The 12,201-nt window shown below is 43.4% G+C and overlaps 1 protein-coding gene across 1 annotated transcript; it reads left to right on the top strand.

Annotated features, from left to right (window-relative positions):
* Window positions 1–4,925: 4,925 nt before the first annotated feature.
* Window positions 4,926–7,060, top strand: LOC116052166 (N-acetyllactosaminide beta-1,3-N-acetylglucosaminyltransferase 2-like). The gene is made up of 2 exons (XM_031302693.2): window positions 4,926–5,424; window positions 5,807–7,060. The coding sequence occupies exons 1-2, from the start codon at window positions 5,171–5,173 to the stop codon at window positions 6,759–6,761; spliced, it is 1,209 nt and encodes a 402-aa protein (XP_031158553.1). The 5' UTR covers window positions 4,926–5,170; the 3' UTR covers window positions 6,762–7,060.
* The last annotated feature ends 5,141 nt before the right edge of the window (window positions 7,061–12,201 follow it).

Here is a 12,201-nt window from a genome sequence, read left to right as displayed (position 1 = left end):
GACCTCGGTTTTGCTTTCATTAATTCTTAAGAAATGTAATGCCATTCATGCTTTAATGTCCTTAAGACATGTCAACAGTGGTTTTAAGGAGTTTGCATCTTTCCTTTTCAAAGGCAGGTAGATTTGAGTGTCGTCAGCATACAGGTGGAAGAAATGCCATGCTTTTTTAGGATGGACCCTAGGGGGGAGCATATAAATGGAAAAGAGGATTGGCCCGAGAATAAAACCCTGAGGGAGAGGCACTGAGGAGGATGCAGAGTCACCAAGGCTGACAGAAAAACATCTGTCAGACAAGTAGGATCTGAACCTGTCCAGGGCAGTACCTTTAATACCGACACAGTGCTCCAGGCGAACGATCAAAATATTGTGTTCTACTGTATCAAAAGCGGCTGAAAGATCTAAAAGCATTAGAATAGCAGAGTCCCCAGAGTCGTTGGCTAATAAGAGGCCATTAAAAAAAAATATATATATATATATATATATAATATAAAAATATAATATTCAGAAGATGATCCTCATATCAATCACCGTGGTGACAGCTTGTAGCCATCCTAACCTTTGTAGCCTTTGCTGAAACTACATTTTCAAAATTAAGAAGGGACTGGTTTTAGGAAGCATTTTCAGGAAATTAAAAGGATAAGCAGATTGTTGCCAAGATTTTCATTCACAGAGTAAGATGTATATAGCTTTGTATGGGTAGGTGTACATACGCAACATGTGTTTTGGCATTTTTGGCACACTTCTACCTCAGCCTATTACTGCACACAGGCACAAGTACTTTTGCATATTCTGCTGAAACAGAGACCTGTGTGCTGTGGTGCCTCATTCAACCATTTCACAAACTGAGGAAAGGGTTGTGACATGGGTCAGAGGGTATCAGAGGTCATAAATGATGAACCAATCAATCGGCTCTGCTCCTATAGGCACTTTGGTGTTTATGTGAACAACACCTTTGGCTGGAAGGCCCGTGTTCAAAGTGTGTGTTATCATTTAGAGCAGACACTCACGGTGAATCAGAGGGTTTATGTTATACAAGGCTGCATTACAGAGCATTTTAATATGTCAGAAAGCATGGCGATATCTAAAAACATCAAATTTAAAGCTTGCTTGTCAGGTTACTGTCATGAAGGTTGTGTAGAGGAATAGAAACCAGTCTCTCCAGGCAAGCATAGAGAATATGGTCTGATCCATCTTTATCCATGCCAAGGAGCTCTTATCCTCTGGCAGAAGGTATGGGTACCCCAATGTAAACTTAACATTTCTAAACTGTAGGCCTATTCAGACCTACCTCAATTAAAACTTTGAATAATGTTGCTTGAGGCTGCAGGGGTTGTACAACAGCTTCATGATATAATGCATACAGGGTTGTGTGTTGCTCTTGTCACTGTTTGTGAAAAATGAGCAATAGATTGTGGCTGTGTGATGTGCTTCAGTCTGGCTACATATCACTTTGTTCATGTTTTTTTTTTTTATTGTAAGTATACGTCAGCTGTATGATAAAACAATATGTCAAGTGTTATGTGTGAAGCATTTGAACTCAAGGCAGATATCCCTCTGGGGACAATAAAGTATCGCCTGCAACATGGTCTCCATGATATGTAAAAATTAAAACGTTGTCGTAGGACTATAGCAAACACATTGTTGGAAAGATCTCAACCTCGACAGTAACATATGTCAGTCTGAAGAGAATACAATACTCCTGCTCTGAAATATTGACCTCTGAACCTTGAACCGAGTACATGTTTGAAGGCTTGTCATTTAGCAACAGAAGGAGCTACACACATAGGACCAACTGTTCTACAAAGCTCTTTACCTCAGCTGTCATGTAGATATGGTCACCAAAGTTTACCAACTCTAAGCACTGTCAAATATGGTAATAAGCTTTTTTCCACCTATTTAACGATTTGGTTTTTAAAATCTGATGACACCGGTGTGTTCCCCATCCCAAAAAAAACCCCAGGGTGTATCCAACATTCTACACTGCCAACTTCTACTTATGAGAAATATACCAATATATTTAAAAACTACAACTCCCACTAGAGACGCGCCCCAGAACCTGTTAGAAAGCTAGGTACTTGTAGTTCTTCCGGGGTTGGTGGGAGGACATGTTCGACTCCTATGTTTTTGCTGTCGGCTGTGAATGGGCTTCGTTCCATTTCAGATTGCCGCCGCCCGCCGGCCGACCGATAAACAGTACATGAGACAAATACATGAAACTGTATTTTATTATTATTGTTATCTTTATTATTTAAATCCTTAAATACAACGTTAGTCAAAAACATCAATATTACGAATATTATATATTTGTATCTTTCCTATCCGCGGAGCGGTAATTACTATGACACTTCTGGAGTCTTCAGCTGATTTGTTTTAAATTATTACGGTGCATAACTTACTGGAACCAAACTGAGCAACGTGTTGTTGCTGGTGACAAAACCACTGATTGAATATGTATGGTTTGAAGCGATGCTGCCATTAAAGACCCGCTGATCACTGTCCGATTCTCTGATATGAATGCTCGCATTGCATTGTACGTTGCTTTGAATACGTCCAGCTGGGCTCATTAAATAAGTATCGTAGCCTACTGTTCTATCTTACAGCATACTGTAATATTTCACCGGTAATAAGACCAAAATAATATTATTAAAATAAAGTATAGAATACCATGATAACATCTGTTGATAGATGTAGCGTTATAGTTTTAAAAATATCAATAAACATCAAAGCAACCCAGCTTCCTTGGCCGAAATAGACCAAAATAATAACATTAAAAGAAATACATATAAACCATGATAAGATCTCATGAAGAAATGTTGATTAAAACATTATTGGGCTTAAAATAAGTTTTAATAATAAAACTGCCACAGATTCGGAGTTAAGCGGGCCGTGTTTTTTCTTTCGTCTATATCCGACAGTGAGGGATTAACATGAATGTCTATGTGACAGATCCCCACGTCAAAAAACAACGCAAAAGGTACACTTCTTTCGTCGGAACTTGACGCCAGGGGTCCTTGACGCCAGGGGTCCTTGACCATGCGTCAGACATTTGATGAGTAGGGAGTGAGACTGTGTTGAAATTGCACCCTGTATTTACCTAACTGAAAAACTTCATTTGTTTTGCTGTATCATCAACCTCCTGTTGAAGAAAAACAGAGGTTATTCTTCTGTGTGTGTGTGTGTGTGTGTGTGTGTGTGTGTGTGTGTGTGTGTGTGTGTGTGTGTGTGTGTGTGTGCGTGCGTGCGTGCGTGTGTGCGTGCGTGTGTGTGCGTGTGCGTGTGCGTTTGCGGACAGTCAGCACACGGTGACAAAGACTGCTGCCAGGAAACTGGCGTCATGTGCACGGCTGAATTGGAAACGTGTGATTCCTGTCTGACGGAGGAGGACGGAGTAAGGAGGGGATGCTGAGGAAACAAGTTCAGTCATGAGCCCGTTCTTGCAGGATTAGAGATAGAAATGTGGCCTTGTGTGCAGCCGGTCTGAGCTCTGAAACCAAACGGTGGGGGGGGAAATCAAGTTCCCGTTAAACTGCTGCTGTACCAGATTCTTCCGTTGTTATTCTGGCTCAAAGCTTCAGGGTTGATGTTTCCAAATGTCCCTTTATATCCCAGCTTTGTTGTAAGTCCTGATTCTGCAGATCTTGATGATTTTTAGTGATTTTCTGCAACTATTATTTTTACTTTTACGCTCCTCACAGATGGAACTGGCTTCAGGATTCTCTCAAATCAGAACAACTCGTTTCCATTGGGACGTTCAAGATGATGCTTGAAAATGTGTTACGTAGGGACTGCTCTTGTTTTTAATAGTCCTCTTATTCGCCTACATCATTGATTCTCATTTGTTTTTATTGTTTACATGTACTGTAATTTTGTGATTGTTCATTCATTTCTCACATAATGTAATTTGGGTTTTGTTTTATGATCAGATTATTATTTATATATTATTTATTTGTACTGTAATTGAGATCGTTTTTTTTTTGTGCTGTACTCAGGGCGTCATTTGAAAAGAGAGCTTGCTCTCAATGGACCTCCCTGAAAAAACAAAGGTTATAACATATTGTTGATTTAATCAACAATAATAATAAGTAGATTATTTTCTGGATGAATGGATGAGTTGTTTGGTCTCTAAAATATCAGAAAATGGTGAAAAATGTGGATCAATGTTTCCCAAAAAGCCCAAGATGACGTCCTCAAATGTCTTGTTTTGTCCACAACTCAAAGATATTCAGTTTACTGTCACAGAGGAGAGAAGAAACTAGGGACGCACCGAATCCAGATTTTTGGGGTTAAGCCGAATACTGAATCCACTGGTTAAGATTCTGTTGAATCCGAAACCGAATACCGAATCCTATTCCGTACCTGAAGTTGCTGCATTTTGGCTGCTGTCTGTAGATTCCTTCATGCACAACTCATATTCTTTCAGATGTTTCATACCAAATGTTGTAACAGCGGTGATGTTGTGTACAGTTTAGGGTCCTCGCCACCACGAGACAAATCAACATTGTAAATTGAACATTTAGCTGGACATGAATGGCCTTCTTTTGACTGAAAGTACTGCCAAACTACACTTTTTCTGCTCACGAGTTCCATTTTCACTTTCTCTCAGCCTACTGCTTTGAACGCTCCACCTACGTAAACACCTTCCCGAAATCAACGTTGCCGTCATTACGTCAACCAGTGTAGCGCGCGTAGTGCAAGCGTAGGGTTCGGTTTGGTGGAAAAAAATTCTAAGGTTCGGCAGAAACTGAACCCTGTCAAAAAGCTCAATATTCAGCCGAATCCGAAGCCGAATCCTGGATTCGGTGCATCCCTAGAAGAAACTAGAACAATATTCACATTGAAGAAGCTGGAATCAAAGAAGTCTTTACTCTTTTTTTTCATAAAAAATGACTCAAACCGATTAACGATTTTCAAAATAGTTTGCAGTTAATTCATAACTTGACAACTTTTTATTTATTTGACAGGGACAATGCACAGCTCCTTAGCAGTACCAGAGTTAGCTATAAGCTAATTTTCATCTGTAGACCCTGGGCAGAAAACGGAGAATAACATCTCTGTCAGAAGGGAAACCTAACACTGGAGTATAAAAATGCTATCACAACAGTGAAGGACAACAAACTGATCCATTCATCTTTGCAGCTCTAATTTTCTGTATCCGTTGTCCGTTGTGTAGATGCAGAGGGGAGGCAACATGCCTGTGGCCCGCAGGAAAGTGAGGGTGCTCTGTGCGACGATGATGCTCAACGTCGTCATCTTTTTCCTAGTGGGCGTGTCCTGGAACCTTGGGCGGGACAAAAGTGACCGCCCTAAGGTTCGAATCCCGTCCAAGAGGTTTTGGCGCCAACAGGTGCCGAGCAAATATTTCTGGAACAAGGAGCAGCAGCGCCTGGACTTGATCTACAACCCCATCTTCAACTCTCTGCCAAGGTTGTTATAACTTTGGATTTCAATCAGTTTTTATTTTATTTTATATTAATCGATTAGTTGTCAACTATTAAATTACCTTTCAAAAAGATTAATCGGTAAAGATTTTCTCATTCCAGCTTGTTTAATGTGAATATTTTCTAGTTTCTTCACTCCTTTAATACATATTTGAGTTGTGGAAAAAAAAAAAGACATTTGAGGACGTCATTTTGGGCTTTTTGGGAAACACTGATTCACATTTTTCATCATTTTCTAACATTTTATAAACCAAACAACTCATCCATTCATCCAGAAAAGAATTTTTAGTTGCAGCCCTACTAAAAATATTTTCCACTGATTATTTTGGTTTTAGTTGACTATAATAACCCTGCCCTGTGCTCTCCAGTGACTCTCTCATCAAGCTGCCTGATTGGCTGAACATCATCAGGCCAGTCAACCCCTGCGAACCAGACTACAGAGTCCCCACGCAGATCTCAGACTACAACACCCTGCCACACCGCTTCCAGGATTTCTTCCTGCACATGCGCTGCAGGACGTACCCCATGCTGATAAACCAGCCGCATGTTTGTGACCAGAAACCCTTCCTGCTGCTGGCGATCAAGTCACTGATCCCGCACTTCGACCAGCGGCAGGCAATCCGTGAAACGTGGGGCCGCGCCAATCGCATAGTGGTGACGGTGTTCCTGCTGGGCAACGCATTGCCGGTGGACCACTTCCCCGACCTGCTGGGGATGCTGGGCCACGAGGCAAAGCTGCACAAAGACGTCCTCCTGTGGGACTACAGGGACACCTTCTTCAACCTCACCCTGAAGGACGTCCTCTTCCTGGAGTGGTTCAGTCAAAACTGTCCCCACGCTCAGTACGTCCTCAAGGGAGACGACGATGTCTTCGTCAACACCTTTCGAATTATTGAACTCCTGGGAGGCCTGTCTGACATCAAGGCCAAGGATCTGTTCATAGGTGACGTTATCAGCGACGCCGGTCCGCAACGAGACCGGAAACTCAAGTACTTTGTCCCACAGAGTGTATTCACGGGGCAGTACCCGGCGTATGCAGGAGGCGGAGGGTATCTGTACTCTGGGGAGTTGGCGCTACGCCTTCGCAACGTTTCTCGGCAGGTAGCATTGTATCCCATTGACGATGTCTACACGGGGATGTGTTTGAAAAAGCTGGGCCTGGTTCCTGAGAATCACAGCGGCTTTAAGACGTTTGACATTGAGGAGAAGTACAGGAACAACCCGTGCGTCTACAGGAAGCTGATGCTGGTTCACAGCCGCACGCCACAGGACGTGTTGAAGATCTGGCCGTGGATTACCCATCTGGAGCTGGACTGCCAGTGAACACATTCGTCTTTGTTTGCACTGTTGATTTTGATTGTGAGGGTGATTCAGAATATAGACAGGAATGAAAATGGAAAATTAGGTGTGTGTAAGTGCTACTGAAGTGGAGATTTCTGGCTCAGAGTCTGAGAACAAAACCTTTCAAGATATGGATTTAAAAAAAATAAAATGTAAATACAAATAACAGATATCAGCGTGAACCTTCCCCAGTTGATTACTTATGTTTAAAGGCACACGATGCAAGATTTGTACCTTAATATAACAGCTTTGAAGTAATTTCCATGGTAAACAAACTCGTAGTAGGGCGAATAATCCCGTAGGGCGAATAATCCCGATAGCAAAGCAGGGGGTACGCCGCTTGCAAAACCAGCAATGCAAGTTTGGTAGGTGGCGCCCCGCCAAATCTTGCGAGAAGGGGGGGAGGGGATCAGGCCGTGAGTTAAATACAAGTACTCCACAGTGACTCTAGGGGTCGCTGTTTGACATCTTGAGACTTCAGTCTGAAATCTACAGACACAAACAGGCAAAGCGTAGTACAAATGTTTTCTTCCTACCAGTTAGAAAGAAAAAATGTTACGGAACCAAAATAGCCCAAAACCTCAAAATTGAAAAAAAATGAAAAAGATTGCCTGTAGTGTCTCTCTTTAAAGGTAAAATATGTAATAAGTATTGCCTTACTGTTTGCACACCGTTGAATGTTGGCTCCTCCTCCCCGGCTCAACGGTAAGAGAGGGAGAGGGAGCACAGCGGTTGTCGAGCGATCTAGAGAGTGAATAAAGAGAGGGAGCAGTTAATCAGAGGAATAAAATGATCTTTTCTCACATTGTTTTGCAGCAGTTATGTTCTAAAGCACAAATAAACACACCCACATCTCTCTGCAGGAAGGTGCAGCATTGTTGGATTATGACTGAAAGCAGAGCTTCATCGTGTCTGTTTCTGTGTGTCGGTGTCAGTTAAACTTGTACGTCAGTATGAGACGCTGAGGCTACATTTACATTGCTACGTTTTGGTTTAAAAATGAATATCTTTTGCTATGTTTTCACCTCTCATTCCCCCTGCTCTGGCGTTTCAGAGCCCCTGAACAGGAGAAATTTCGAAAACACTTCTGACCCGTTTTGGTTTGGAATCTGCAGGCTTGTGTTTCTCAACGGCCGCAAACGGAAACCTTTGGCAACACCGGCACTGACGCCAATGTTTCTTCGCCTGATTGGGTCTTTATCGGTCACAACGTCTCGTTCTCTGAGACTTAAAGGAGCTCTAAGCGATGTCACGCGTTTTTTTTATAATTGTCAGCTTGTTAAATGTCATTTTTTCTAGTTTCTTCTCTACTCTGTGACAGTAAACTGAATATATTTGAGTTTTGGACAAAACAAGACATTTGAGGACGTCATCTTGGGCTTTGGGAAACACTGATCCACATTTTTCATCATGTTTCAACATTTTAGAGATCAAACAACTCATCCAAATTGAGAAAAAAAACAGATTAATCTGCAATGAAAATAATCTTAAATCGTAGCCTTAAAAACTACTGTGTATTGATTACATATCTCTATGTCCATACAGGTTTTATTTCCTTACAGAATGGGGCTGACGTGAAGCATTTCTTTTTTTTAGGCACTTTTGTATTTTTAAGTCTGATTTCTTCAAAGCTTTAAAAAAAAAAAAAATTCCAGTCTTACACACATACACACATGCAACAATTGTGAAATGATTGTAATGTGATGTAAATACACTGTGTTCCAAATTATTATGCAAATTATATTTTTCACTGATTTTCCTAAATAGTCAATGCAAATGACAGTCAGTATAATTTTCAAGTCACCAACTGTTGGGGTATAAGTCGAATTACATTGAACAAACCACCTAATGAAAACAGAATTTTTTTTAAATATTTAAAAATAAAAAACTGAAAATGCACTGTTCCAAATTATTATGCACAACAGTGTTTCAAAGCATTTTATAGGTTGTAAAGAACTGAAAATGGTCATTTGCTGAATTTGCAGCATTAGGAGGTCATATTTCCTGAAATTAAAAGCTATTTCAATCAAACCCATCTTAACAGGGCAAGTTACCTTTGTTAACATAGGACCCATTCTTTGATTTCACCTTCACAATTCTTGCATCCATTGAACTTGTGAGTTTATGGAGAGTTTCTGCTTGAATGTCTTTGCAGGATGTCAGAATAGCCTCCCAGAGCTGCTGTTTTGATGTGAACTGCCTCCCACCCTCATAGATCTTTTGCTTGAGGATGCTCCAAAGGTTCTCAATAGGGTTGAGGTCAGGGGAGGATGGGGGCCACACCATGAGTAGTCTCTCCAAACTCGTTAAGTGAAGCAACATCAATTTCTAGCGTAAATGGTGTGTGTGTGTGTGTGTGTGTGGGGACTGAGTGCAGGACGTCATCTGGCTGCAGATAACTCCTGAAAATAATGTCCATCTCGCATATGTATCTGTCTCTGCAGTCATTTCAACCATTGAATACAGCAACAGGAAATAATGATTATATATATATATATATATATATATATATATATATATATATATATATATATATAATTTATTTATACATTTTTTTCTGTGAAGAAATGTTTTGCGGTGTTGGTGAAGGCTTAAAAAAAACAAAACACCACTAAATGTTGCGTTAAAATGCGTTGTAACTTGCGTTACTAAGATTGTTGAGGGTGTAATATTACCGAAATGTAATTAGTAATGCGTTATATTACTGCGTTACAGCAAAAAGGAATACATTACTGTAATTGCGTTACTTTTGTAATGCGTTGCTCCCAACTAGAGGGCGGATCGGGCCGCATTTTTCTGTCCGAGCCCGACCCGCGTCCGACAGAGCAGTAACCGAACCCGACCCGAGCCGGACCGGCATTAAGATATTTATGTCCGAGCCCGACACAGTTAAAATCTGGTGGTGGTCAGAAAACCAGGGGAGACTCCTTACCTCCAGGGCCGACGTTATAAATTGAATAACGTCAGGGTTAAAATCCCGTTTCTGTTGAGCAAAGGAATGAACTTGGCTTTCAGTCTGGAGTTTATCTCAGACATCACACACACCAATTCTGCTCTGGTCGCATTTACACGTCTGCTTCCTCTTTCTCTATCTCTCTTCTACCCACTTTCCACACACACACACACACACACACACACACACACACTGAGCTCTCTTAAAGGAGCCGCAGCACCATTTTACAACAAATAATAATATAACAATAATCGCACTGAGGTGACCGAACCCGAACATCATTTCTAAATATCTGCCCAAACCCGTTGGGTCCCGTCGGGCTCGGGTCGGGTATCCGCACTCTACTCCCAACACTGGTCGGTATGGCAGGAACTAGCTAACCAATTAAGTGTTTTTCAGACATAAGGAAAAATAGTTTGACCTAGTTTAGATAGAAATGGTTAATGACCACAAAACAATCACTGAAAAAACAGTTACATGATTGTATGACTATGTATGTAGCTATAGCATTAGATTGTTGTGATTTGTGACGGGACAGAATGGACCAGAATCAAAGTTGCAGTGAAAACCCACCAAGGTGGTAACTTTATTTGTCTTAGTACAGCAAAATAAAGAGTGCAGTGATGTAGCTCCCTCGTGGCGTGGCTAGCGTGCAGGGTTGGTTTGGGGAATTCAGCTGGGTAGGCAAGGTGCAATAGAGGGGCTCACCAGTGTAGTTTGGCAAGGAGGGGACCGGAGGCTTCGGGTTCCAGTGGAAATTGACGAGTCCTTCGGCTCCAGTCGTCCTTGGCTTGAGTTATGGGCTTTCTGGGTGCAGAACAGAGAGCAGTGGTTAGATGGAGTGGCAAGCGCAGACTAACCTGCCTTGGTTTGTGTGGCTCTTTTTGTCCTGGCCTAATGAGGGCAAACGAGAGGCAGCTGGGGCTGTGATCAGTGATTTCCAGCCGTGCCTTGTTGTAGGCTGGCTTCCTGGCCATGTGCTTGTTTTTCCACACACAATGGGAGACCTTTGGAGGCGTGTACCCGGCATGGCAACGCTTCAAGGGCCATTTGGCCACATTTCCCCCCCCCAGGTGTCAAGCCGGGTTGGTCAGGAGCTCTGAAGGAGGCCAATGCAGATGAAAGTGAGAGCGCACAACGCTGACAAGAAGCAGTAGCCCACCCAGACCAGCAGCGGGACAACCCATCCGCGTTGCCATTGGCCGTGCCTGGACGATGCTCGACTGTGAAACGAAAGTCTTGGAGGGCCAGGAACCACCGAGTGACACGGGCGTTGGTGTCCTTTGCATGGGCCATCCATTTGAGGGGAGCATGATCCGTCACCAGGGTGAACTGTCGGCCCAAAAGGTAATAACGCAGCTCCAAGATCGCCCACTTGACAGCCAAGGCTTCTCTTTCGACAGCTGCATAGTTCTTCTCAGCTGCGTTCAGCTTGCGGGACAGGTAAAGGACCGGGTGTTCCTCACCCTCATGCTCCTGTGACAGCACTGCCCCCAGGCCGACGTCAGAGGCATCTGTGCAGAGCCGGAAAGGCTTAGAGAAGTCTGGGGCCCAGAGGACAGGCTCACGTGACAGGGCCTCCTTAAGCCGGACAAATGCAGCTTCCTCAGCAGGACTCCAGCAGATTTTTTCTGGCCGTCCCTTCTTGGTCAGATCTGAGAGGACGGCAGCTGTAGATGAGAAGGAAGGGATAAAGCGTCGATAATACCCCGCCAACCCCAAGAATGCTCATACCTGGAGTTTGGTGGTGGGACGGGGAAATTCTCGTACCGCCATTACTTTTGCTTCTTGGGGCTTGATTATATCAAATATCCCAGGTAGCTGGCTTCAGTGAGGCCAAGGTGGCACTTGGAGGGATTGGCAGTTAGGCCCGCTTGGCGGAGGGCAGCAAGGACTTTCCTGAGCCTGGTGTTGTGTTCAGACCAGTCTTCAGCATGGATGACCACATCATCCAGGTAAGCAGCAGCATAGTCTCGGTGTGGGGCCAGGATCTGGTCCATCATCCTCTGGAAGGTGGCCGGAGCTCCATGGACACCAAATGGGAGCACTCTGTACTGCCAGTGTCCACTAGGGGTGCTAAAAGCAGTCTTCTGTCTGGCCTCCAGGCTCAAAGGTACTTGCCAATAACCCTTGGTCAAATCCAGAGTAGAGATGAACCTTGCTCGGCCTAACCGTTCCACCAGCTCGTCGACACGGGGAAGGGGGTAGCTGTCAAAGCTCGAAACTTTGTTCAGTCGGCGAAAGTCAATGCAGAATCTCCAGGAGCGATCTGGCTTCGGAACCAGCACTATGGGGTTGGACCAGGGGCTGTGAGATGACTCAATCACCCCAAGCTGAAGCATTTTCTGGACTTCCTCTTCCACCGCTTGTCGTCTTGCTTCAGGGATTCGGTAGGGCCGTTGCCGAACAACGGTCCCAGGGGGAGTGTGAATCTCATGCTGCACAACGTTAGTCCGGCCTGGGTTGGAG

This window comes from Sander lucioperca, chromosome 4 (assembly GCF_008315115.2).
Source record: "Sander lucioperca isolate FBNREF2018 chromosome 4, SLUC_FBN_1.2, whole genome shotgun sequence".
NCBI lineage: Eukaryota > Metazoa > Chordata > Actinopteri > Perciformes > Percidae > Sander > Sander lucioperca.
Note: the sequence above shows the minus strand (reverse complement) of the source record. Positions and strands in the feature narration are given on the sequence as shown.